Source organism: Colletotrichum paranaense (assembly GCF_030867605.1).
Source record: "Colletotrichum paranaense strain IMI 384185 chromosome Unknown Scaffold_7.1, whole genome shotgun sequence".
Classification (NCBI taxonomy): Eukaryota; Fungi; Ascomycota; class Sordariomycetes; order Glomerellales; family Glomerellaceae; genus Colletotrichum; species Colletotrichum paranaense.
This window is the reverse complement of record NW_026848965.1, coordinates 226,248-253,046: the sequence shown is the minus strand read 5'-3', so window position 1 is coordinate 253,046 and position 26,799 is coordinate 226,248. Positions and strand designations below refer to the sequence as shown.

The 26,799-nt window shown below is 53.5% G+C and overlaps 9 protein-coding genes across 9 annotated transcripts; 5 read left to right on the top strand and 4 right to left on the bottom strand.

Moving 5' to 3' along the window:
- Positions 1-4,570: 4,570 nt before the first annotated feature.
- Positions 4,571-7,477, top strand: CPAR01_08878 (uncharacterized protein; the record flags this gene model as incomplete). The annotated part of the gene is made up of 4 exons (XM_060493145.1): positions 4,571-4,582; positions 4,854-5,013; positions 5,077-6,530; positions 6,578-7,477. The coding sequence occupies 4 exons, from the start codon at positions 4,571-4,573 to the stop codon at positions 7,475-7,477; spliced, it is 2,526 nt and encodes an 841-aa protein (XP_060347275.1).
- Positions 7,478-8,573: 1,096 nt separating this feature from the next.
- On the top strand, positions 8,574-9,905 carry CPAR01_08877 (MOZ protein represents a chromatin-associated acetyltransferase; the record flags this gene model as incomplete). Its single annotated transcript, XM_060493144.1, has 2 exons — positions 8,574-9,560; positions 9,627-9,905. The coding sequence occupies 2 exons, from the start codon at positions 8,574-8,576 to the stop codon at positions 9,903-9,905; spliced, it is 1,266 nt and encodes a 421-aa protein (XP_060347274.1).
- Positions 9,906-10,784: 879 nt separating this feature from the next.
- CPAR01_08876 (uncharacterized protein) lies at positions 10,785-11,171 on the top strand (the record flags this gene model as incomplete). The annotated part of the gene is made up of 1 exon (XM_060493143.1): positions 10,785-11,171. One exon carries the CDS (start codon positions 10,785-10,787, stop codon positions 11,169-11,171), a length of 387 nt encoding a protein of 128 aa, XP_060347273.1.
- A 2,894-nt stretch (positions 11,172-14,065) lies between these two features.
- On the top strand, positions 14,066-14,443 carry CPAR01_08875 (uncharacterized protein; the record flags this gene model as incomplete). The annotated part of the gene is made up of 1 exon (XM_060493142.1): positions 14,066-14,443. One exon carries the CDS (start codon positions 14,066-14,068, stop codon positions 14,441-14,443), a length of 378 nt encoding a protein of 125 aa, XP_060347272.1.
- A 2,281-nt stretch (positions 14,444-16,724) lies between these two features.
- CPAR01_08874 (uncharacterized protein) lies at positions 16,725-17,060 on the top strand (the record flags this gene model as incomplete). The annotated part of the gene is made up of 1 exon (XM_060493141.1): positions 16,725-17,060. The coding sequence occupies one exon, from the start codon at positions 16,725-16,727 to the stop codon at positions 17,058-17,060; it is 336 nt and encodes a 111-aa protein (XP_060347271.1).
- Positions 17,061-18,345: 1,285 nt separating this feature from the next.
- Positions 18,346-18,963, bottom strand: CPAR01_08873 (uncharacterized protein; the record flags this gene model as incomplete). The annotated part of the gene is made up of 1 exon (XM_060493140.1): positions 18,346-18,963. The coding sequence occupies one exon, from the start codon at positions 18,961-18,963 to the stop codon at positions 18,346-18,348; it is 618 nt and encodes a 205-aa protein (XP_060347270.1).
- Positions 18,964-20,864: 1,901 nt separating this feature from the next.
- Positions 20,865-22,385, bottom strand: CPAR01_08872 (endo-beta-1,6-glucanase; the record flags this gene model as incomplete). The annotated part of the gene is made up of 6 exons (XM_060493139.1): positions 20,865-20,932; positions 20,983-21,415; positions 21,463-21,657; positions 21,707-21,761; positions 21,808-21,875; positions 21,924-22,385. 6 exons carry the CDS (start codon positions 22,383-22,385, stop codon positions 20,865-20,867), a joined length of 1,281 nt encoding a protein of 426 aa, XP_060347269.1.
- A 1,650-nt stretch (positions 22,386-24,035) lies between these two features.
- On the bottom strand, positions 24,036-24,362 carry CPAR01_08871 (uncharacterized protein; the record flags this gene model as incomplete). The annotated part of the gene is made up of 1 exon (XM_060493138.1): positions 24,036-24,362. The coding sequence occupies one exon, from the start codon at positions 24,360-24,362 to the stop codon at positions 24,036-24,038; it is 327 nt and encodes a 108-aa protein (XP_060347268.1).
- Positions 24,363-24,970: 608 nt separating this feature from the next.
- Positions 24,971-26,359, bottom strand: CPAR01_08870 (uncharacterized protein; the record flags this gene model as incomplete). Its single annotated transcript, XM_060493137.1, has 3 exons — positions 24,971-25,438; positions 25,496-26,182; positions 26,246-26,359. 3 exons carry the CDS (start codon positions 26,357-26,359, stop codon positions 24,971-24,973), a joined length of 1,269 nt encoding a protein of 422 aa, XP_060347267.1.
- Positions 26,360-26,799: the final 440 nt, after the last annotated feature.

Sequence of the window (26,799 nt, the reverse complement as noted above, 5' to 3'; positions counted from 1 at the left end):
TCGCCTGCATTGATCATCGCGCCATCCGTCCCGGACCCCCATCAACATTAGACCAGCCAGCTCCAGCTACGGATACAGCTCGTCGGTGCAGCGGAGGTCTTGGAGAGGTTTTGACCAGAGCAGAGCGATCTTTTGCGTGGCCTAGAAGCGAGCCATCTGCTGATACCTCCACTGGAAAGAGATCTGTCTGCCACGCAAGATAACCCACTCTCCGAACCAGCCTGCCCAGCGTTGTCAGCATCGAATCCCAGTTGCATCTCATTCTTTCGTGGGAGCCGTGCCTCATCAATCCACCGCCCACGAGTGCCCCCGAACAAACAAAAACCCGTCAGACGCTAAAAAGGACGGCAGAACCCCTTCTCCTCCCCTGGCAGACGGGGGTTTTTTTCTTGTTCTTGACTCGTCTCGTCCTAGCGTATCCCCGTCCGTGTGTGTCTCCCTTGATTGGACTCGCCGCCTGTTGTTCAGCCCAGATTCCTGCAGAGGTCGAGACTCAAGACTCTGGACCCAGCTCTCGGACGGCCAACGGTACGGCGTCCTCACCTCGAAGGACGAAGAAGCTTGCCGCCAGCCTGTCTTGTCTGATCTTGGGGCAGGATCCATCAGTCGAAGGTAGATTAGAACTGAGATCTCGCCGATCACCGGCGACTCAAGGGTACGAAGTACCTTACCTCTCCACGACGTTCAGCATAATCTACGAATGTTCGTATGAAGCCAGCGAAAAGAGTATCCGTACTTGCTCCGCTTCGTGTCTTGAATGACCTGCAGCACTTCCTAGCTCTGCTCATATGTACGGACACGCTACGGATACAGCTACGGGTTAATCGAGCCAGTGTCTCCCGCCTTGGTCCCGTCAGTCAGTCAATCTCTCTCGCTCTCTCGCCTACTCCGCAGTGGGCCACACCCCCGGCTCCACGCGTTGCATCTGCATTCTCGCATCGACAAGCCAAATTGCACACTCGGCGCCTTCAACTAGGTTGCTTGAGGACTTCCGGACCAGATAAGCGTGGGCAAACCACGGCGGCATCGGATACATGTTTCCAAGTACTCTAGTGACCAGCATCTACGTACGGATTCCGCCATCGAATGAATTGTACAAACAAAACGGTCTCAGCCCGGACAGACCCTCTCTCTCTTTCTCATCGCCGTGATTCAGGCAGTCGGCCTGCTGTTTATTTCCGCAGGTTGTTTATCCCAAAGTGCAGCAGCACCTGTATCGACAGAAGCAGCACAACCGCATCCACGATCCACTCGGTTCTCGGTACACGCAGTCTGGGAGAACTTTTGACCATTCAAAAACGGTCACTTTGTGCTTGTCTGCTTTACGGCTTGCCCTACCTTGGCCAAGCCAGAGGTAACGTCAAGTACCTCACCTTGAGTTTGGTGCCATTGCAACATCAACGACTCTCCCTGTCGTGCCTGTGGCCAGCCGTCGGAGACCAATCGCAAACCGCCATTCCAGTCCAAAGGATCCAAAGAGAAGGGCTCCAGAGGCTTGCCGCACCCATCCACCATTTTCTCTGACTTTATTTGATCATCTTGGGAACCACCGTGCCTCTTCTTTCCAATCCGCATCGTCTACCTGTTTTTACATCTTCCGTCTTTTCTTCAACGTCCGCCATCTTCTGCCTATAGTCCTACTTTGCTCTGGCAGAGTTGAGCCCCAAGAGCATATCTCTCGGGGCACGCAGCGTCGACTCTCTAGTAATTACACACACTCGCACACTACAGACACGCACACACGAGCAACGCACACACCAACCGAGGCACCTACGGATAGAAGCTAGGAGCGACAAGGACAAGAACAAGAAGCACACACGCGACATACTGCATACACCATTCGTCCCGACTTGTATCGACGTTTCGAACCCCGGGGACTTTGTACATTGCTTCCCGCCACGCACTTGGTACCTGTTGGCCCGTTTTCTCTCGACACCTTGCGCTCAACCGCTCCTCTGAGAGCCCGTAGCTGTACTCCGTACCCAGGGCAATCAATCGGTCACTCACTCACTCTGTCATTCATCGTACCGGACCACCGTCTCCGCAAATCCATAGGTTGATTGGACTCAAGTCCTGTTTGCCTCCACCGTCGATACTTCTCTCCGCGCGCCTAGTTCAGCCCGTACTTTGTCAACCGTCAGGTCGTGTCAGGGTACCTGTTATTCTCTCCCGCCAAGGTGCCCCGGTACCTCAGCCCTCTGAACGCACGCATAAACCGTCCATTCAAGACGTCTGCAAACGAACATTTAGCTTTTTTGTCAAGCCGCACATCACATCATTTGGAGACGAACGCTCTTCGCTCGCCCACATACGCACAATCCCAAAAAGAACGCATTGCCCCCTTTGGTACTCTGCTCTGTGACCTGTCGTCATCACCTGTCCAAACTTTCAATATTTGTACCTCGGTGGAGAGGAGCAGAGAAGCAGGCAGCCAACAAAACCAGGCCAACCGCGAACGAGTACCAACCTACTCATTAACGGATAGAGGAAGAAGAGAATAGAGGAGGCAACGAGAGGCAAGAAACAGCAAGGCAGCAACCGGGGATTTGTAGTCCACTCGCACACAGACACATTCGACTGTCGATTCCTCGCAAGACAGGAGTACAAGATTTGGTAAGTTCGGCGCAAAGTCTCGTCTCTCGTCTCTGGGTTGGATCCAATAGCAGGGCCAAACTATCATTGCCCCTCCCCCCCTTGTCTGCCTATTCTGATCTTTCCCATCTCATTCTCCCGTCCTTTCGCCTCCCTCCTTTCCCGCCTTCATTGCTTGTCTCTACTTTACCTCGCACTCTATTCACACCGTCACCAAGCTATACAGAGTTGAGCACCTTGGCGTCCCCTTCCAAAGCAAGCAAGCCAGAAAAAAAAAGAGGTACGATAATTACCGGCAAGAATGTGTGTGTGTCGTTTTCCATCCGTACCCGGCCTCACATCCCCATCCCTCGCATGACTGACCCCTTCCCGTCTGCCATCCATCAATCAATCCTTCCCGTTGGTGTCTACCACGGTGTCGTGGGTGTCTATCTACCTTGTTTCTTACTGCATTTTGCGGCTTTGCCTCCCCGAAGTTGTGTTGTCGGGTCCCCTCCCCCCCTTCTTCCCACGGCTCCATCGTCCAACTCCCAGGGCCCCCATCTCCAGTCCCGGTCCTAGGCCCAGTTCCCAGTCCCAGTTCCAGTTCCAGTTCCAATGCACCCCCGGTCGCATCCCTGACCCCTCGACTCCTCAAGACTGAGGAGCAGAAAGAGAGAGAGAGAAAGAAAGAGGGAATAGAGGGCCACTTTGGGGCAGTTGGGTCACACCCTAGACAGGAAAGCTCCATGTCAGCTCCCCTTCAAACTCCCCCTCTCACCACCCTCCTGTCCTCCCGCCCCGTCTCCGTTCTTCTCAGTGGATGCCTCCCTCCGTCTAGTCCATCTGCAAGTCGCAGCTACTGCAGCTCCCACACGAGTCTCCAGTCTCCAAGTCTCCCAGTCCCAAGGCCAGGCTTTTAGGTCAAGTCTAGGTCCCAGCTGGTAGCCCACGACTTTCCCAAAGGTCCAGGGTGCACTTGTCCTCGATATTGGATTGCGCAAAAAAAATCTCCTACAAAGTTATTAGCTGCCCGCTCCCGTCTTGTCCCTCGCCCCAGCCGACCGCGGGCGCTCCATCAAACAATCAACCTAATCAGCCTTACCAGCGACGCTTGACCTGTCGGGTGTTTTCTGTTCTGTGTCTACTCTATTATTACTGTACATTTTTGGTCTTCCACATCATCAAAAGAGCCTCCGGTCGCTTCTATACATTACATACCTTTGACAGAGTTACCTTACTCTCCGTACATTATCCGTACTCCTCCCTCTCTCTCTCTCTTCGTCATCTCTCTCGCCCTCATCCTCGCCCATCCTCACATTCCTCCATCCCTCTCATCCCGCTATTGCTCTCCCACATACCTTGCCTTCCCGGACGAGCCCACTCGCTTTGTTTCTTTCTACATAATCCAAGTACGCACACCTGCACCCTCATCCCTCACCTTATTCCTCCTCGCTCGCCTCCCTCCCTCACGACTAAAGCGGGCAAACCCTCTCCTCAACAATCAACCCTGTGCTTCGCGCTAGAATTTCTGCCCCCCCAGTCTGCCTGGTTTTGCTGACGCCCACCGTTCTCCCTTCGTTTTTAGTCCGCGCGCCATAGACGATTCCTGGAGAAAGTTCCTGTCGCAAGAAAAAGTTTACACCTACATCGTATATAATTCACGACCGGAAAACCCAAAACTTCCCACAAGCAGCTGCGCCCTCTACGTGTGTGTGTGTGCAGCCACATAGACGTGCCCTTCAACCTCTGTGTCCTCTCGCTTCTCGCCAGCCACCACAGCACCTCTGTGTGACAGACATATCCAAACAGCAGCATCAAGCAGCAAGCGAGGTGCATCCGATCTCACCATCGCAGCCGCGAACTTCCCCCCGTTCGCCGCACCAAAAAAAAAAGGTCAACCTCCGGAAACCCTCGCTCCTCCTCTCTCTCCGCATCCCCCGGACACTCGACCGCATCTTCTGCGACCGTCTCTCTTGCGCAGAGACCGACCACAAACATGACCACCACCGTAAGTCGCTGCCCCGTTTACTCCACGTGAGGTCCGATGGGGGTGAGCTCCGGGTCGCGAAGATGCGAGCGCGCGGCCGTGTGTGTCAAGACTGCGCTTCCCTAGCGGCCTCATGGCCTCTTGGCTCGAGTCGCCAATTCGGCGCTCGGAACTTCGCCTAGACCTGGCAAACAACTCAAAAAAAGCTTGCCTCGCGCCTTACTTTCTCTTTTGCTGTTCCTTCTACCCTCCACCGATGGCTGCCACTTTGCTAACCTGCCACGTTGTCCAGGCCCGGCCAGCAGGTCGGTACGGAAGCTTCCCCATGGCAAACGGCCAGAATGAGAAGCCTGCCGCCAGCGTTGCCCCCGGCTTCACAGGCTCCAACTTGTACTCGCAAAACATCTGGAACACAACGTACACAGGCGGCGCAGGAAAGAGAGACCCCAGAGGTACGGTTGACCGGGACGATGATTGATTGATGGACTGGAAGCTGACTTTATGTGATGTACTAGGCCCGGAAGACAGCTTCGCCGGACAGCCATCAGGGTCCGGTGCCCTCGCTGCGAACTCGGAGGCGGACACGTGGACTCAGAATCCCTGGAACCAAGACACCCAGACTCGTTCAGCATCAGGCAGTACCTCGCCGAATCGCACACGCGACAGCATCCACAACAGCAATTCCTTCTTCGACAACAACGCCGTCGGGCAGGGACGCAACCTCATCAATGGACGGCCGAAATCATACCTGGAGGAGGACAAGGAGAACACAGGCTTTGGGCCCAGCTACGGCGGCGCCTTTGATGGTTCGTACGCAAGGCAGGAGAAGCGAGGTTCCAAAGACAACGCCTATCTGAATCTTGGCGTGGTGGGTGCTCCCTCGAGAGACAGCAGCATTCCTCCCTCGCGCCAGTCGGACGACTCGCACCATTCGCCCCCTGCCTTCCGAGACAACTTTGGGGGTTATGGCCACACTCCCAGCAACTCGATTGCCTCGAGCCGTCCCGCCATCCCCGGCCACTCTTCCTCCTTCCCCACACAGACTACCAACAACAGGGCCTTTATGGCCAACGGCAGACAGATGGACGAAACGGACCTCGCTCCTCAGTTCAAGAAGTCCCTCACTCTCGACGAGGCCCAGAGCATCGCCGCCGGTGCGCAGAACTTCCAGTTCAACCCCGTGTCTCAGCCCTGGAGGAGCGACATGAACGCCGCCATCACTGGCGAAATGTACGCCGACGCCATGGCGGCTCAGTACAAACGCGGTTCCGCCGACCGCATCGCCGGTGCCTCTGGTCAGTACCGGGTTGTCGCTAGCCCCAAGACATATGCGCCTCAAGCATCTGACCTGTGGACCCAACGGCCGTCGTCCCGCGATCTGAGAATGGTCCCGGATGGCGACCGCCGAACGCCCGTTCCCGCCTTCATCCAGGCGCAGGCGCCCGCGTTCTACCCTGGACCCTACTACACTCCCAACTTTGCGGGCCAGTATCCTCCGCAAATGTTCGACCCTTACGGACGTCCATCGCTTCCCCTACCGAGCTACGGCCTGCACATGGCGCCGTACTCGATGCCGGGCGTGATGCCTATCCGGCCCAGCAAGGACCAGGACCCTGGCAAGGGCGTCCGCAGCTTGCTACTGGAGGAGTTCAGGTCCAGCTCCAAGTCGAACAAGCGATACGAGCTGAAGGATATCTACAGCCACATTGTCGAGTTCAGTGGCGACCAGCACGGATCGCGCTTCATCCAGCAAAAGCTCGAAACTGCAAACAGTGATGAGAAGGATCAGGTGTTCCGCGAGATTGAGCCCAACGCCATCCAACTGATGAAGGATGTCTTTGGCAACTACGTTATCCAAAAGTTCTTTGAGCACGGCAACCAGGTCCAAAAGAAGGTTTTGGCGTCACAGATGAAGGGCAAGGTTGTCGACCTGTCCATGCAGATGTACGCCTGCCGCGTTGTCCAAAAGGTGTGTGCATATTCGCGTAGCAAAGTGGACGAAGCTAACAATCACAGGCCCTGGAACACGTTCTCGTCGAGCAGCAGGCCGAGCTTGTGAAGGAGCTGGAGCCCGAGATCCTCAAGGTCGTCAAGGACCAGAACGGCAACCACGTCGTGCAGAAGATTATCGAGCTGGTTCCCCGCCAGTACATTGACTTCGTCATGGACGCATTCCGCGGCCAAGTCAGCCAGTTGGCGGCTCACATGTACGCCTGCCGGGTCATTCAGCGCATGCTGGAGTACGGCACAGAGCAGGACAAGGAGACCATCTTGGCTGAGCTGCACAACTCGACCCAGGTTCTCATCACCGACCAGTACGGCAACTACGTCGTGCAGCACATCATCGAGCACGGCATGCCTGAGGACCGATCGAGAATCATTCAGCTTGTCATTGCGCAGCTGGTCACCTTGTCCAAGCACAAGTTTGCGTCCAACGTTGTGGAAAAGTGCATCCAGTACGGTAACGCGGAAGAGCGCAAGGGCATTCGGGAGCAAATCATTTCCCAGGCGAGCGATGGTACAAGCTCGCTCCAGTTGATGATGAAGGACCAGTACGGCAACTACGTCATTCAGAAGCTGCTGAACCAGCTCGAGGGTGCCGAACGCGAAGCCTTTGTGGAGGAGATGCGACCCCAGTTCCAGACACTCCGCAAGACCAGCACCAGCCGCCAGCTCGCCGCCATTGACAGACTCATCTACGCGACGACGCAGACGACGCCGTCCAAGTCTGGGGGATCCCAGGCCGACACCAACTCGGCCGCGCCAACCCCGGTTCTGACTATGGAGCCCAACAGCCCCCAGAGCAGCAGCCCGCCCAGCACCAGCGCCAGTGCCGTTGGCGAAGTTGCCGAGGACGATAACAAGTCCAGCGCGCCCGGAGGTGTCAGCCTCAAGGTGCAAGTGGAGGAGGCCTGATAACAGTACTACATGAATCTTTTGCGATGACGGCGTCTACGGTTGCTTCGGACATGCATCACGACACCAAACGGACTTGACGATCCCGGCCCATGTGCCAGACTTGTTTAAAAGAGAAGAAAAAAAGACGACGAACACTTACCTAATTTTGTTTACACATACCTGATCTGAATATGCAACTCCAAAAAAAAAATCACCCACATACATGGCTGGAACACGGTCACAACGGTAGAAAATCTGCTTGGACAAACATTTGGGGAAAGGCGAGGGTTCCCAAAACGGACATGATTCTCTGTTGCTTCTTTTTTTTGGTTGCAAAGTTTTCTGAACTTTTATTTTGCGAAGTAATGAGTCTGAGGTCTCTGAAGAGCCATTGGAAGGGTTTATCACAGGAACAATGGTTGAGCGATACGAACACGGAAAGCGGCCGGTTGGAATTTTCAGGTTCCTATCGGGGGTTTGTCGGGTTTCCACCAAAGGGGGCATCGGGGCTGGTCATTTTCAGGCGCAGATGATATTTTTCGAGTCTTCTTGTATTTTATTGAATTATTCGTGTCTAGGCGATACCAGTCTTAGTCTGACGGATTAGACCTGTCAATAGACGTGAGAGTATGGACAGTTTCTGATGATTTGGCGACGTGTCATTGTGAGCGTGAGGTGAGAGTAAGGGAGTCGCTTGAAGTCATTCAAGGGATTACCTGTTTGCGGTGTATAACATTCCCAATCACCTCGACGCCCAGTGTAAGCCAGATTGTGTAAGTCGTAGTCCTCGGCAGATTTTCCGCATTTTCGGAAACGGACCCGACAGCGAGGTCGGCATCGGGGTTACCTTGGATAAGCGGCAGGGGATCCACCCAATGACATCAGGGGGAAACAGCTCCCTCCAGACGCCGGTATTAAACGTCGGGTTCCTGAGCTTAGCCTTCCGACACACTGGACCCCGTGCCCCCCCCCACACGTACCATCGTGGAGATTAAACCTGAACGGGTGTATCCGCTGCCATTTTACTTTCCCATTTCCATCACCCCCCAAATTTCCCAATTCTTTTTTTCTCCCTACACAACCACCACGACCACCACACACCTCCACACACACGATGCAGCCTGCACGATTAACGTTTCTGTATCCGCACCTTTTCCGGACGATACGCCTCAGCGAGACGACTACGGCGACGACGAGCCGCGCGGCGTCGAAATCATGTCGGAGACGGGGACCCGCCGAGGTTCGGAGACGGGGGTACGCCGCGTTCGCGCCTACGCCTGGGGCGCAGCAGTCGGGTTTCGCGCCGAGACACGGAAAGGGGGTTGAGCCTGTGTCTGCGACAGCGACGACGACGACAACACCGGTGCCGGCGCCGGCGGGTGATGGAAAGGAGGCGAGTCCCGGGCAGGCTGCGGTCGGTGCGTCCAAGGGGGCGACCGACGACGGCGTAAATCCCAAGACGGCGGCAGCTTCGGCGACGACGACGACAGCATCGAATACAGCGGAGAACAACGCGGCCAACGCTACGGGTGCCGCCTCTGGAGACCAACAGCAGCAGCAGCAACAGCCCGAAGAGGCGGAGGAAGCCAAAGCCGCAAAGCAGGAAGCCCGCGACCAGGCGAAGAAGAGCGGGCCCCTCGAGGCGATCCTACACATGGGACCCCCCGAAGAGGTCGCCAAGCAGCACCCGCACATGGCGCCCCCGCCCTACGTGCACCACTTTGACAGCTACTCGCTCGTAAAAGACCTCGAGGGCGGCGGGTACAGCAAGGACCAGGCCATCACGCTGATGAAGGCGATCCGCGCGATCCTGGCCCAGAATTTAGATGTGGCGCAGGAGAGCCTGGTGAGCAAGAGCGACGTCGAGAACGAGACGTATCTGTTCCGGGCGGCGTGTTCGGAGCTGAGCACGGAGGTGAAGAACAACCAGAAGCTGGCGGACGAGGAGATGCGGCAGAAGAGGACGCTGCTGCAGCACGAGGTCGATATCTTGACGCAGAGTCTGAACCAGGAGCTGCTGACGCTGAATGATAACGTGAGGGGTATGTTTAACGATCGCAAGATGGCGGTGAGGGAGGAGCAGAAGGCTGGTGATAGTGTGGTGAGTGCCCCTTTTGTTTTCTGATCCTTCTCGAAGATTGAGGATGATCGTACTGATGGTGACCAGATCCAACAAATCAACTACAAAATCAGCCTTCACCTAAGCAGCGACGCCAAATCGGAGATTGAGGGCCTGCGGTGGATCTTGATCCGGCGGTCGGTGATTGGGATCCTGTTCATGGCGGTGTTGACGCTGGGCACGCTGCGGTACGGGACGTACGTGAGCCATTCGAAGCAGGCCGAGGCGGAGAGGATGAAGAAGCAGGCCGAGATGATTAAGATGGCGGACGGGAAGAGGGATCATAGCTCTGCGCCTGATGCGGCGGAGATTTTGGCGGCGAATTGAGGTGGTGAGGAGGAGGGGAAAGGTAATTGCGGCATGACAGCTGAGGTAGCGGGGGCAAAACGGGAGCTGGGGTTTGGAACTGAGGGGAGAGAGGAGGGAGGGGCGAGGAGTGAGGCATGAGTGAGGAGTGAGAGGGTGAGGCTGTCTTATGTGGCTGGCGTGATACCCTATAGACTTACAAATTTGGAAATGACGTAGAAGCAAGCAAGTCTTCTGTTCCCAGGCTGGTCATCGCGACATGAATTTTTTTTTTTAAAAAAGCTATGATACAGTCCACTGAATACCATACGGAAGGAACATCGAAAATTCCAGGCTTAGACGCGTGCCAGGTAATGACCGGCAACCTGTTTCACCTCTATGCGCCTGTTAATAGTCGTGGCCAAGCGTGATCTTGTGGCGTGGGACTTCATTCTGCCTTACGTGAATAGCGGTTCCTGCTTCTGATCAGATCTTGCCATATACGCGCCTCTCCAGAGGAACAGAAAACCAGAACAGGTCTCCTCCGGAGCTCTGTGCTGAGCATTCGTAGTGGGAGGCGGCGGTTATGTCATGCGATGCCATGGTCTAGAAAAGATGTGTGAGAGTTTGCATCTCCCACATGTGGTGCCAAGAAGGAGGCAGTGCAAAGACGCGCACCTCATTGGACCTCATTGGACAGAGGGAACATTCGGACAGAGGTTACTCACTTCAGTTTGGCGAAATGCTCGCAATCCTCTTTTTCTTGCAAGATGCTGAATACATGTATAAATGATGGCTTTGCCATTAATTTTGCCTTCGCGAGGAGAATAGACATGCAATAGCCAGATTTCAACCTTGCAACTTTGCCTTTCATCTTTCGAGTGCAGTCAACCCGCCAGGTAAACGTTAAATTCTCTCACCATGCCTGCTCAAAGGGGTGCAGTACCCTCAAAGCTTCGCTGTGAGAAGCCTGGCTGTGAACTCACCACTTTCACCACTCGATCCAATCTCAACAGGCACAATCACTCCAAACACGGCACTGCTATTCGCATGTCCTGCGGAAAAGCCCTTCCAGATCATAAGTCGAACATTAAGCGCCACCAGAAGGCGTGTGTAAAATGCTGCACAGCCCTTGATCAGCCTTCGAGTCCCGCTGCGCAAACCAGCTTTGGGTCACCTACGAGCGCGACCAACGGTGCCATGGAGACTACGGACTTCAATTCCACCCACGAATTTCATTTAGGAGAGTTCATCGACATGAGCTTTCTCATGGAGGACTATACTTCCGAAATCCTCCAGCCGGAATAGCGGCCCTAGCAAGACCGACTTGGTGGCTCGCATGCCGTCAGAACAGGTATCAACACGGTGCACCCAATGACAAGGAGCAATTCCACTCTCTTGTGGCAAGGAACGGTGTGCAATGGATTTGTGAACGTCTTATACCCGGGGCAGAGCTGGCTATTCCATTTTTTCATACGTAGCAAAGCTTGTTGTACGCTAATTGCCCTTGATAATACACAAAATTCCGTCCATGCGACCTGCCAAAAGTTCAAGTAAAGAAAAGGCTTGGTTCTTCTTGATGTACCCGTGAGTGAACCCCGCCAAGGGCGGAATGGCGGGAATCCAACGCCAAGTGGGGTGGCACGTGCGGGGCCCCGGCCTGGGTAAGTGAGGTGGATCCCGACCATTAGTAAAATGTGACTGAATGAACTCTCACTTCGTTCTTAGTCTCTGATAGAAAATCGCCAGCCGGGCTTCGACGAAGAAAAGTCGCGGAAGTCCAGGATTCTATCTGAGACTTTGACAGTTCCTTGTAGTGACGGTGATTGCACCAATGTTGCGGCCGACTTTACATTGGGTGCGCTTCGACGAAAGCACCGATGTTTGAGAGAGTGTTAGTGGGCGACATGGTATTTTTTACAAGGCGGAGAATGTTCTGCGTCGCATATGTCGTGAGTAATGAGGCAATTGAGCTGAGCAGTACGCTAATGGTGTTCGGTGCCAGCGCTCCGGGCATCAAGTCCCAACAGCTACAGCCCTCATGATAAATCCCATGGAAGACAACGTCGCAAGTAGCCCAAAGTCGAAAGACGCTTTGGGACGCTGCGCCCTTGGAGATATTGAGCCTGTACCTATGTATAGTGGGGGCAGCCTGCCAGCATAGAACTTACCAACGGTCCTTCCCGTCAACTTGGCAAATGCTACGACGCCACCCCGGCGCCTTTTAAGGGGAGAGCTAGCCATTCTTATGTAAGGAATGCACACGAGGAGACATGAACATGGATTTTTACGTCTGTGTATTCATTACATGCCTTGCAACTTGGGTACTTATGCATCAGGGAAATTTACTGTACACCAAGCGAGAAAGCCTCGCAGCGTTATAGACTTTCCGATGTTTGTCTTCAAGGTGTTTCGGGTGACAGCCCAGGATGGTCTGGTATCCGAAGGCCAAAGTGAGACGGAGGCGAGAATTTTGGTCGGCCGAGACGGAGCAATGTAAGTGAGGTAGAGGTGAAGCCTCGGTGAAAGGTGTTGGGGACTCGGTGTTGCGTGTGGAGTGCCCCGACCAGGTAATGTTGGCACAACTCGGGCTCCAAAGTCTGGCCATACGGCCTCCAACAAAATTAAGTGGCTCACATGGCTCCAGTACCTCAGGTTCATTCGTGCACCGCAGTGTTCAAGCTAAAGTGTCTGACATGTGTGCCTGGTGAAGTACTCCGTTAACAAGAATCGGCAAAGCTGCAATAAGCAAGTTCCCTATCGTAAGCCCACTGCATTAGCCATAGACTTGGAGAATTGGGAGGAGCATACGGAGTCGCAAGTGTCGCTTCCCGAGACTAGCCTAAGCGATAAGAACGCCTTCCGCCAATCCCGGACCGTCCGGTAGTTGTCGCCGACAGGCAACAACCGAGAGTCCAGAGTGCGACGCCTGCCAAGTGGTCACTGGCAATCCAGCCTACCCCCATGCATTTAGTCGACGAGATGTGGTCCTTCGTCGGCATTGAGCACTATCTCCCATTTGTGAATTACGGTCCCTGCATGCGATCGGACCGTGCCATGTACCGACCTTCTCTCGAGAGGAAGCGCCCATAGACCTAGCCGGGAAGGAGGGTACTCTCGACAGAGACCAGATAATCTTCGAATCTTTGAGATCTCTTCTCCATTCAAAGAAGGCGGCTCTGCTAGCATGATGGGGCAAGATACAAGAGAAATGGGTGCACTTGCCATCAAGTTAACACAAAAGCTGCATTATGTACACGAAGTGGTACTACTTATTTTGGGGGTACTGTCCAATCAAGCGGCATACAACTAGCAGAAAGAACGATTTCTGGTGTGCAAATCCCCCTGCCCCTAGAAAACCACGGCTTTGGTAGGCGTTTCCCCGTGCAATTAGCATCGTGGTCCAGAGGTATGGGAGATATTGGAACTCCCAGATGTAGATTTGGTCATGGAGGCTTATGGAATGTATGTCCCGTACAAACACAGGGGTCTGGAGAACCCTTGATACTCAGGAGGCGTCCTGGACAGGCGTCCTGGACAGGCGAACCAAACCAGGCTAGTCTATCTCGCAACATGAGCGATGAGGGGAAAGTGATCCAGACTGTAGATGTAGAAAGAAATAGCTTCAGACTGACATAACAAGTGGCGTTACACGGGATGTGCGTCTCTTTTCCTTGTCAAAGGAAGCTGATAACCTGCTAGACTTCTTCTCGAAGCCTGCCTTATATGGGTACCTGGAGTCACCCAATCGCCGAAGGCTAGAGGATAAAATGGGAAAGGGGCCCGCTCGGTTGGCCCTGCCTGAGGTAGGTGGTAGGTGCTTTTCCGCCAGCAAACATGCTATATGCACACTGAGCGGTCGCCCTATCAAACCGCCTGCCGCGTGCAGGGGTGATGGGCCGCCCTGCAGACCGCTCCCGCACCCCACCCCACCTCGCTCTCCGCATCCACAATCGTGCTTCCCTATAAGGTAGCCATTGAGTCGGTACGTCAAGAAGGGAAGTTCGTTCAGTGACGAGGCTCGCATCCTCACTCACAAGATGCCGAACACATGTATAAAGATGGCAGATTATCTCCCTCGTTCTGGAGGGAGGAACAGACAAGCAAAATCCGAATTGCAATCCTGACTTCAGCGTCCCTCTCCACAGCGACAGTCCCTCTATAAACTTGTCCTTAAAAAGCGGTGGACAGTACCCACTACAATGTCTGCCACCAAGGCTCAATTACCTCTCAGGTTCACTTGCAAAGAGCTCGGCTGCGAGCGTACAAAGTTCTCGACTCGAGCCAACCTCGAACGACACAACAAGGCCCGGCATGGCCCGGCAGCGTACATGCCATGCGGCAAGAGGCTACCAAACCACGCAAGCAATACCCGACGTCATGAATTGACTTGTCAAAGGTGCTGCGCGATTACGGGCTCACCATCGACACTCAACGGACATGCCAGCTTGGAGTCACCTACAAGGCTATCCGCCGGTGTCGCTGAGACACCGTACTTCCATCCTACCTACGATACCTCTCTGGGAGACCTCAACGATGTGATTTATCTCAACGAGGACTACCCGTTCGAGCTCCTGTGATCACAAGATCATCCTAAGAACGAAAATTCGTCGTGGCTGAATTGTCAATCGACTCTCGTACGCAGGCATAGAAGATGACGATACAGAGCTGGCAAGGGATAGCGTGCAAACCTTTTTTTTTATTTTCGGCGAAGGACGCGTGATTCAGTCGTGGATTTTGGATACCTAGAGGGACAGCTGGTCATTCCATTTGCAGTTGCGAAGAGATTCTTCTAGGTTTATAAATCCGGATAAATACACAGATATCATTATCAGTAGTTCGGTCAAAGAATAGTGCTGTCTAGTGCATTCAGAGACTTGTGTTGTTGAACGTGCTCCTTACAGATGGAGAGAATGAAAGTGACTAAGGTACGTATCCTAGTGCAGCGTGCGCGTGGATGACGTTCCGACCGAAGCCCGTGTAAGTGAGGTATCGGTGGAGTCTGTGTGGGGGTAAGGTTGGGGTCCCCAGGTGGATACATAGAATCGAGCTGCATGTCACGAGGCCCGAGACTGGCGTATTGACCAGCGAAAGACGCAATGGTACCCTTGGAGTCAGGGGTCAACGGGCTTGGGTCAACGGGCTTGGGTTCAGGACTCCTGGGGAAGAACAGGTACCCTTTGCCAGTGGTTAGCTTGGCCTGAGCGCCCTCACGCATTTGAGAACGGTAACTTGATATCCCGTGCCCCGCCTCTACCCCCTTCAATGGCCCGCGACGTGGAAGGCAAGATTGAAAAATGGTCATTCAAGACCCAGGACAGGAGAAAGGCGAAAAAAACAGTTGACCATTTTCTTTGAATATTGGTTAGCCTTTTGACACGTTGTGACTTCGCTTGTAAGTACAATCTCTTGGATTACTGACAGAGAACTCCGGGTAGTAACCCAAGCTGGAAATCCCTCGAATGTTTCAAAATCACGATAGCGATAAGCATTCTGCGGAAGTCTGTCGTAAGGCGGCACATGCACGGGTGTGCGGTCGGCGAACGACTTCGACTGGTCGCCTTCCAGGCTGGAATCCTTTGTAATGCGGTCTGAGTGGATGACAGGTAGTCCAGGTAGTTATTTGGGGATGCGAGACATGGTGCCTCACAGCTGTGCATGTACCTACGTAGAATGACCTGAGTTCGGGGTTCCAGATGGTGTAGGCGAGGTGATAATTCAACTGATATGTCTTCCAAGCTACTCCTCTCCTTGGGGGAAAGAATTGTATTCAAAAACCTGAGCATCAAGTACCTGGCACCTTACTTCGGCCAACCTTGTCCGCCAGCTTTGCTGTGTAGCTACCTCATTCTATTCCCAGGTGATCGCCCACATAATAATTTCGACACCAGTGTTCCATTTTACAGGTAATTTCTGGTGGCAATCTAGATGCTTTGTGTGTCTCTTCAAAGTCAAGACACTCTCAGGATTATTTTTCATACATGATTTGACAACTTTACGAGCTCATGTTTACATCCAATCCTGCCTATCTTAGCAGATGTGTTTCGTGTTGGGAGAGAAGCAGGCAGGTGAAGTGCCCGGTACCTATTACCAAGGTGCCTGGTAGCCGTTGCGAGCTGCGTCAATCCCGTCCAGGTCTGCGCTGCATCTTTCGCGTGCCAGTCTGGGGTCAAAAGGAAGCTCATCATTACCTTCATTGTGCAGCCAGACTTTTGATCCGACGTTGGAGTCTGTCATGCCGTAGATGGTCGCTATGCACTATGTACCGTACAGGGATAGAGAATCGTCAAGTGTCCCGGTGGGGACTGGCATTTTCCCGCTGGCACCCCCCCGTTTTCAGAAATGGGGCTAAAGTGTACTCCAACCAATCAGAGTGCTGTACTGTACAAGAGCCACCCTTCTCCTCCTTGTCGTTTCTACATAAAGACAGACGGGACGGCTGAGCCATTCGTTCGAACCAATGATCCTACGGCCTGCTGGCCGACATCTGCAGCAACCCACTTCGGAGCCGCCCTTCACCTTCACGCATCCACTCTCCGCACTAGCTTGCCCCTGGACTGAACCTGGCAGCACTAATGCACCGCAACAAATTTCACTCAAACTTCAACTGCCAACTCAATGAAAGACACCATCTCTGCAGTATTCAACGTCTGCAAGACCACTTCAACGCTGTGGAGGATTTCGCTCCTCATCCATGGATATATAGTCAAGTACAAGATGTTCTCTCACCGGTACTCTCCTGTCAATGGGAGCAGAAAACCCAAGCTATTATCCTAACTTATCCTTCACTCAATTTGAATAACCCTCAAAGCTCATCTCTTGAGCGCAGTTAAAGCGCAACACCATCGCACCGATATCGCCATGCCTGCCACAGATACGAAGGCAAAGTTGCGGTGCGAAGCGCCTGGTTGCGAGCATAGAGCCTACTCTAATGCCTCCAACCTCAAGAGGCATATCAGATCCAAGCATGGCAGAGCAGTCCAGATGTCCTGCGGCAAAAGTTTCCCAAGCCACCAGTCAAACATCAAGCGCCACAAAATTACCTGCGGTTGCGATGTTGTGGTTCAGACACCTATGACTGCTACCACCAATACGATGACGACGCCGACCTTCGACGATACTTTCGATCTGATATTGGATGACTTGAAAGATGCTTACTATCCCGTGGACAACAACTTATTCGGGTCATTCCAGTGAGAAGATTGTCAGTTGGGTTGCGATACCGTACGGCTGGTACCTACCTACCTTAGGTAAGCTACTCAAGGCTGGAGAATCCTTGGTGGGATGCCAGACCACAAAGCTGAATGTCAGCATGAGCAACAACAGCTAACTCAAGACCAGGGACTCTCGCATCCACACTTCCCTTCACCTGAAGGCTTTTACAAAACCACCGAAGTTCTTTAAGGTGGATCCGCCATACTTTCCATGCTTCGTTGCGTAGCAAGCGGTCTGCCGATTTCCTTTGGGGTTCATTGGGGTGCTGTGTCTCCGAAGCATGAAGCTGATGGTTTATCGGTTGATGGGGCTATTGAGTTTAAGACAATAACAATCTTCGAATTTCTGAGTTTCCGTCAAAGTCTCGAAGTAACTGAAAGAAGATCCAGACTGCCTTACTCTGGTACAGCTGGTTCTCAGTGCTTGGGATCCACAGTCCATGTAAGTGCCTGGTGGGGTGATCGCTTACGTGATTGATCTACCCCACCATTTCATCGTTCGGCCGCCCGGGATACAGACCTCAGACAACAAGCTTCAGATTCTTACTGTACTTGTGCAGCATATAGCTTCCAGTGCAATGGTGGCTTCTCTGCATTAGTGATCGGTGCGAATGAACTTGAGAAGGGATGGTCATTGAAGCTCCCCGCCAAGAGAGAACGTCCCCGCCGATGTCATTCCCAACAGGGGCGGCTCATGCACAAGGGTCCCTGGTAAACAACCTATCAGGGGTCACCTGAGAAGATCAGATGAATGCCGGTGGTCTGGTAAGAAGGCTGATCAGATTCGGAAGTTTATTCAGACGAGTGCTTCCACTTTCATCCTGTTATGAATGTGGGTTGCCTCCCGCTTTCCTGGCTTCGGGAATTGTCCTGAATGAGATCGGGCTTTGAAGAAAGCCGCAGAATACGATATACTCATGATACGACAACACGCCAAGCATGATGCTGGTATGATGCCCTAGACTGGGGCTAAGCCCGATAGAGTAGGATAGCATGACAGCCGTGATATGAAGGAATATTAACCAACATCATGATGGAGAAGAAGGATTGTCCAGTGTTTTTGATGTAGAGTTTATTAGGATTAACTATTGAAACTTTTGTTGTACTCCATCAACCAGGAGGTAGACCATTATTATCAGTCGTGTCGGAACTCAGACCAAAGACAATGCCAGAGTTGCTATCGTGTGGTTGTTGCAGAACCGATCATGTAGCTTGAGCTTCTCTGCACAGCCGAAGCTGGGAACCGGTGAGCTCTTTCCATGCATATCTTAAGCCCACTCGCGGTACACATCGACAGCCTCGCAGGTAGGGTTGGAGGCCGGGCCAGCGGTGATCCAGACGAGGGAGCGGTAGTAGTAATTGCCGACAAAGGTGTAGCAGACGTGCCAGCGATAGTACGCCTCGTCGCCATAGGGAGCTTGCGAGCCAGCAACGGCCTTTGAGTCGTCCGCGCGGGAGTAGATGAAGAGCTTCTCGTTCTCGTCAAAGCCGAGGGTGAAGAGGGCGGTATTGCCGGGGGAGAAGATGGGGATGGCACCGTTGCTAACGATTTGCAGGTTGAGCATCATGCCGGAGGAGACTGGGTCGCCGTTGCCGATGGGCTGGTTCCAGGTCAGGGCGCCGAGGAGGTGGCCATTGTAGTCAGACTGGGTCTCGTTGAGGAAGTAGTTTGTGTGGGTCGTGGGGCGGTTGGCTTCCTGGACGGGCTCCGTGGTCTCGGGGCAGAGACCAGCTTGACCAGCGCCGGAGTGGCACGAGGTGAGGTAGGTCTCGCCGGAGCCGCCGGTGCAGGGAGTGAACTTGAGCCAGAAGGGTCTGGTCTGGTTGGTGAACTGGGCAGAAGCCAGAGTGGCACCCAGAAGGGCGATGGCGTAGGTGGCCTTCATGTTGATGGATGGTAAGGTGATGATGATTTTGATGGTGAAGAAGTAGTAGTTGCTGATGCTGATACTGATGAAAACGAGACGAGCCCGGTCTTTATACCTCAACTGATAGAAGGCGTCAGTACATCCGTTTCCAGTCTAATTCATGGGCCAATGTAAGCGAAGTAGGCAACAGTGATTGTCGGAGAGCTTCCAAGTACCTTGAAAGATTCGAGAAACAATGTTGGGCACCTTGAGGTTTGGAGACGACGTTTGGTGATGCGGGATCTAACCAAGGACGGATGAGATGAGGTTGTAGAAGAGCGGGGTGGCGCGGTTTATATTAAGAGAGACAACTCTGGCGACCCTTCTTGCTGCTTCCGGTTCAGCCAGCCTTCTTTCCCGGAGAAACCCTGCTGTCCCTCATTTTTTCCATATGACGGATGATCATGTCGGAAGGATCTGGCGGGAGGGGAGAAAAAAAAAGAGGCGGTCGGGGGAAGGCGGAACCCCGCTAAACATACACGAGGTCCTTAGCCGCATCGTAAAGTTGGTGTCACTTTCTAGGGTGACATGGACGCAAACTAGCAAACTAGGAAGTCTCAAAGGAGCACTGGTAACGTGGTGTCGATCACCGCCCACAATTCGGCTCCGTTGATGGGCACAGAGCTAGCGCAAACGAGCCAGTAAGGGAGGATGCTCCTGTCCTCGGTGAAGCAAGAAATCTGGGGAAACAGCTGCTTCGTCTGATTCTGATCGTCCTTGTGTTTGTTCATAGGGTTGCACCGGGTCTGTCACTCCATTCAGCCCTCCGTGTCCTCCGACCCGGCAGTGACTGCTCACATTATCAGAACAGCGATATTAAGCAGTCCCACAGAACTGACGATGTTGACGCTTGAGTTTCCCGGCGTAGGATACCCCACACCAAGCCACGCAAACTTTACGCGGGTTCGGATTTCCAAGTTTCCGGCCGTGGGTCAATCTGAAGTAAATGAACGGAAAAGAGGAGCACACGTGGTCTAGAACTATGGACGGCAGGGCTCGAAGGGAAGCAAGATGTTTGTCTCAAAAAAGAAGCTTCACGAGAACCCCACGTTTCCTGCATCGTGGGAATTGAGTTCAAAAATGGCGCTCCCCAAGGCGGGACGGAACGACGCCACACGCACGTCATAGATGACGGTGGTACGGTTGGGCTTTTCGAGGCTGAAATGTCAGGTGCAACCTTGTAATATCAGGGTGTTTTCAATATGGTGATGCGAGACATTGCGGAAATCCGCTTCAGACTTTGATGTCTTTGATCACAAACTTGTCCCGAGTCCTAAGAGTCATGCGAGGGATTAGTAAGGGCAGAGCTGAATCCCATGTGTAAGTGAGACATGACGTTGGAACCAACGCGGACGTGCCGGCGGGCCGGTTAGGCATCTTGGCTCACTCTTTGACTTGGGTGACTTGGTGGTGAGAAAATAGTCGCGATGAAAGTCAACAGATACGAGAAAAGGGCCGCTTCCGGGCCGCTTCCAGCTTGACAGGATCAGCATACCCCAGGCCGGAGAATATGGACTTCCACTGCATGATCTCCCACGTAGATGGCATTTTGTCATTGATCCTGCACGCCGGCAAGGTTGATCTCGAGGCCGTTTGCTGACTGGAGACTAGCGGGGGTTGAGGCCTTACTGGATGCGGACGAGACACCAACGCCGCCATCCTGGTTAGGGAATCATGCATGCCGAAAGGGCCGATGATGGGGTGTGCTGTGCGGGTTCGCGCAGGTTACGTTGCTTTTGTGACAAGATGCAGTGGAACTCCGATACGAGGTTGGGTCAGGAGGGTCATTTACACGTTCAAATGCTTATGGAAATATCTACAATGAGAATGCGCAATGCGTCAAATCTTCCGTTTCTCGTTTATGTAGTCAGAGATACCCTCTAACCGCAGACGCCCGAGCTGGCAATCGAGTTCAGGTCCCTGGGAATGACTCCGGCAATAACACCGTCTACATCCTCGTTAGCATACACATCATCAATCACCATAAAGGAAACTCACCTCTGTAGGACCACCGGTAATCACCAAGCTGGGCCTTCCACGTCCAAAACACCCAGCCGGCGGTGTTCTTCTCGTAGGCGTGGACTTGCGCAGCGAACCACTTCTTGTAAAAGTCCTTTTGCGTGTCGCGGTTCCAGTCGTCCGAGTTCTCAATCTCGTCGGGCGGGCTAATGCTCCACTCACCGACAATCGTCGGACCCGAGGCGTCGCCATTGCGGTTGTCGTTGCACGACGTCGAGATGTAGCTGTCGTGCGTCCAAGGCACGTCGTTCTTGTTGGCCCACTTCAGGTAGCGGTGGTCGTCAAACGCGGTGAAGTAGGTGTCGTCGAGGAACTCGGTCGGGTTGCCGGAGCCCCAGAGCGAGGACATCATCTGGATGTGGAAGTAGTTGTTGGCGCTGACGCCGAGGCTCTTTTCGACGTTGCGGATGGCCTGAGGGTGTTAGTGAGGTGGACGAAGTATAGACTTTGGTGACCAACATTGTAGCCGTTCTTGTAGAACGTGCTGCGGAGAGACTGCACGGAAGAGTCCCAGTTGGTGGGCTCGTTGACGAGTTCGATCGTACCAACGTTGCGAAGCTCCTTGTTGTCGTGGGCAAGCCTCCTCAGGAACTCGAGGAACTTGACAGCCCGGCCGTATTGGTAGTCATTGTAGAAGCCAGGGGTGTTGGCGAACTGGATGCGGTTAGACGACGGATGTAAGTCTAGGAACAAGGTGTCTTACTTGACCAGTGAACGAGTTCTTCGCCACTTGAGCACCCGGGGCACCGTGCTGGCTTCTTGTTGTTAGTCTTTGGAAGCGTCTCATGGGGTGAATGAACATACTCCAGGATGATGTAGAATCCGCGGTCACTAGCCCAGCCGCAGAGCCGGATCAAGTACTTGACAGCTCCCTACATCCGGTCAGTTATAGTCACACCATAGATCGTAAGAGGACAAACCCTTGGGAAGTGCTCAGAATTCTGGTCAACCAACGACTCATCCAGCCAGTATCCCACGGGAATACGGATGGTGTTGATGCCGTAGGACATCATCTCATCCAAATCACCCTCGGTGATCCACGTATCCCAGTGCTTCTGGAACGCGGCATCAGACCTCTCCTGGCCCGTGTTCATGACGCAGTCGAACTCGGACTGCTGACCACCGCAGCCCATGGTGTTCCACTCATTATTGGCGATCCATGGCTCAAAGACGAACAGGGAGCCCAGGTTGACGCCCCTGATCTTGCCGGAAGCCGTCCACCAGCGCTTGCTCACGCCATCAGAGTCATCGGACGTGGTGTTTTGGTTGTCAAAGAGGCTGAAGCCGCGGGTGTCCAAGAGCTTCCTGCTGCCGTCGTTGGGCAGCCATGCGTGGGCGAGCTGCGTGGTGGCAGCGAGTGCCAAAAGACTGAGACGGACCATGTTGACAATGTTTGGTGGATTGTCAGGCTTGCGATGAGAGGGATGCAGAGACGGAGACAAAGAAGTGTGGGAAGACCGGCCGTCTTAACAAGCTTTTGATGCCTTCCCCGAGTCTTGCGGGCCGCAACGGTAAACCCCAGGATTCGCCAATGGAGTTAGGAGGAAGGAAAACGAGATTATCCCAGGGGCGCAGCACCCGATGCCGTAGCACCAGCTCTTTTCTTGGGGCCTGGACGCTAATGCAAATGTCGATCGTGAGGGCTGAATAGCTCTAGTGTAATTCGTAGCTCTCCTCACCAAAAGGCCCCCTGTAACTTTGCTTTGTCGGCATCGCTTCACCAAATAGCGGGAGTCTTTCAAGTCTATTTCCAGAGAACGCAAGGGTTGACGGCATCGAGCTGCAGGTGTTCGTCCAATCCATCCAATCCGGACCGATTGGCGACCTCGAGAAACCCTGGTTCCTGCATCGAAAGTCGTCGCTGAACCTCGACAGCCGCACGGGCAAGCAGGATGACAGCAGGGAAATTGACGGCTGCCTGGAGATGGTCGCTGGGGCCCCCCAATTGCCCCCATTGCCTCATCAGGCTTTACGACGGGTTGCTGACTGGCTCTTGGCGACCATTGGGGAGGATCGAAAGTGAGACGGCCGGCCTAGCCCGGGGGCCAAGTTCGATTGACCTCCTTGATGGGGTTTAGCTCCGGCTCCCGGCCATGCTCTCAAGATTCAAAGTTCAAGCTCTCGGGTGGTCGACAGGGGTTTCTTAAAGGGCTGCCTGGCACCTGCAGACTGCAATGTAAGGTACGTAGGTTCTTAGTCATCATGCAGCTGCAAGTGTACAGTCAGCAACCGCACTGCTCTTTTTTGGTGCAGGCTCACAAACGACAAAACTCGACTCATATCCACCACAAAAAACATCGTGGATCCACCAAAACTTCAAAAAACACATACAACACCAGGTATTCGCTGGTCGTCACCGACCCAACTACTAATCCGGCCCTCATTGGCTTATCTATGGGAGAGCGGACGGGATCCCGAGTTTTCCTATGGGTATGGTCGTATGTGCTGGAATGCGGATTGCAAGAGGTTGAAGGCGGCACAGGAGCGGTTCTGTGGGCAAGTTGGGAAGGTGTACGATGCAAGAGGAGCTTAGTATCGAACGAAGACGGGCTGTGAGGTGAATTGGGAGGGTTCTGGGGTCTCAATGGTTCAAGGTGGATACCACATTGGGTATGGGATGTGTAGCGTGAGCTCACTCACGCAGCCATGTTGCTTTTACGAACTCATCTCTCATACGAAATAACGGTGACTTCTTGGAATACATTCATGATTCCCGAGTCATATCGGACATAGCAGGATATCTATCAAGTTGAAAAATTGCATTAGATACCGCTGGTCTGCTGTGTATCTAATTCAATCTTACGATTGTGGTGTCCTCAAATCGCCCGAACGAATGTCCAACCTAGTTAGATACATACGTAGAGTGACATTGCGAGAGTAGACCTTCAGTCACCTTCAGTCTCATCTCTCATCTCAATGTGCCTTCAATCAACATTCAAAATCACCGACTATTTTTGAAAGCTCTTTACTAAGCGAGGATACTTAACAACAATACTTGTGACATCTTCTGTGGCAACTCACCTTTCAGATCTCTATGCCCCGCAACTTCCCTCAGCATACGTGCCGCACCGTATGCGAAAGTAGCCATTATCGATATCATAGTCCTTGGTACTGCTTCTCGCATCGCGGCAGACGGTACACCGGTTCGCGGGGTTGTTGCCGTTCTGCACGTTCTGATCAAGGTAGTACACCCGGCCGCCTATGTCCTCGGCGCAGATGCCAATGGCCTCGTCGAGACGGCCCATTGCCCACTTGTCCCACGTGCCGCTCGGGTAGGACCAGAAGTAGGCGCAGTCCTTTGCTGTTGCTGCTGCTACTGCGAGTGCTGAGACGAGCAATGTCGTTGCGGGTCGCATCATGGTAGTTCTCAGATTCGATGGGTTGGCTCATGAAGGGCTAGGTGGATGTATAGTCAAGGCAGATTGAAGTTAAGAGAGACGTTTCGATAAGTATTTTAGCAAGAGTCGGGTGAGGTATGTCCTTCACCTGCGAAGGAAGCTGTCCGTAATAGTTTATGTATCTCAGCGAAGAATGTTCACCGCGCGTTCCGCGGATTTGTATGGCGATGTCCGGCTGAGAGCCCTCTTGGCAGCCTCACTGTACCCATATAGATGGGATTTCAAACTCAAATTGATGATAATCTGTACGTTGCCCAGAAGAAACGATAGCTGTTGGTCGGAGCGGACAACGCGATAGCTGGTTTCTAAGATCAGCAAAGGTCAAGGGGGCAAGTTAGCCACATTGGAGCAACTTGGAGCTACACTTAGTAGTCAGAAACACACTGCCGCTCGATTTTGACTAAGGTCATTGTCAGAAGTGATATCCAATATGCATTCGTTTCCAACTATGCTCTTTCGCCATACACATGCGCCTATTGTACACGTTCATCCTTTTTACTTCCAAAATATGAAAGAAATGTTCAACGCCGAGCGCCCAACACTACATCCAAAACATGACTCAACCACTACTAACTCGACTTGCAAGCGGCATAGCTGTCAAAGCCGGACGCTTGGTGCCAGGTCGTCAAGTGCTCAATCAAAGTCGGGTCAATATCGCGGTTGGCCTTGATAAAGATGGTCTCGTACGGGTGCACGTTGGTGCCAAAGTACTTGCCATTCCAAAGAACATCACCATTTTGCGACGTGTCGCACTCCTCAATGTAGTTCTTGGACTTTTGAAACGCTGTCATCATCAGGTCCACCTTGTAGCCTTGCTTCAAGAAGGTGCCCGTAGCACCAATCTCGGCATGCACGGCGTGGTTCCAGCCGTCGTAGCAGCCGCCCAGGCCGACGGGGTCATTCTCGGTGCCGAAGTCGTCCTTGACGGAGGAGCCCGGCGGGGGGTTGAGGAGCAGATCGATGCCTACGCTGTCGGTGGCCCAGATCATGGACTGGACGTGGAATCGGGGCCAGCAGTTTGCCGTCATGCCGACCAGCTAGCGACCCATGTTAGCAGCAGTCGCTAGAGTTGCGGAACGTCGTCGTCGTCTCACCTTGACTTCGTCCGTGAGGCGGTCCAGGTACATGTCAGTCCAGCACGACTGCGCCCAGTGAGGCAGGAAAGGACCGCGGATACTGGCGTTCATGGTGATGAAACGCTTGTACTTCTTGTATAGATCTCCTTTTCGGAGCACCTCGCCGTACGCGCCGAGGTCAAAGCAGGTGTTGTCCCTAGCAACGACCTTGATGTTGTCCTTTTCGGGGATGATACTGCTGACGTTGGTCTCGCCATTGAGAATGAAGATGAAGTCGGCAGCGTCGTGCAGGCCCTGCTTAACGAAGAATTGGAGGTTCTCGCGGCCGGCGTCGGACTCGGCATAGGCGTAGAGGATCAGGGGGCGGCTGCGGTCCTTGGAGCCGGACGATTCTTTCGACGTGGTAGAAGACGAATGCGACTTCAGAGACGTAGAGGCAGACGAGCTCTTGCTCGCGCCCTTGTTAGTGGCTGCGCTTGCGGTCTCCTTCGCTCCCTTGGCAGTCGTTTGTGAAGCAGCCTTGTCTGCCTTGTCTTCGTCGTCCTCGTACCATGGCGGGAGGGAGTACTCTGGCGACTTATCTGGTTTTGAAACATCGTGGGACGGCTTCGAGGACTTGTCGGGCTTCTGCTTATCCGCGGCATTGCTATTGCTGTTCGGGTACTGCGGATGGCCTACAGGATTGGCAGACTGCTGGTCGTGTGTCTGGGGGATCGAGAGTTAGTCCAGAGAGCTGGGAGAGAGAACAGGCAGTGACTCAAGACTCACAACGTGTGTAGGCGTTATCGACGTTGTCTGGGTAAAGGTCGAGAGCGTCCACAGGAAGAAGAGAAAGATGAGCAGACCAATGAAGGTCTGCCTATTCACTGGAGCCGTCGACATGGCGAATGCTGTCGATGGATGCTGCGGCTCGGAGTCGGCGACTTTTCAAAGATGTGTGCAATGCGATCGATGCGCGCAACTTAGGACCAGAACCAGCTGTGAGCGATGATTATCTTTACTGGACCAAGGATCGTGAATCACTGCATCAGAGCAAATTGACAATGACGATGAGCAAGAGAAATACAGAGCACGGCCGGCGAGGTTTAGAGGTGGGAAAGAGTTGAACTTACGTCGGAGACAAGTAAGAAGCTGAGCAAGGGGCCCAGGTCTCAAAATGGACGCCAGGGAGCTGTGTCTGACATCTTGGGTAGTCTGTATAGTGTGGCGTGGCGTCGCCGACTATGGCCAGGGAGGGAGGGGCTAGAATGAAGGGCACGCGGCACGGAGGGTATTGGAGCAGCTTCAGGCCAGCTTTCATAGTCGGGACCTGATTTTTAGAG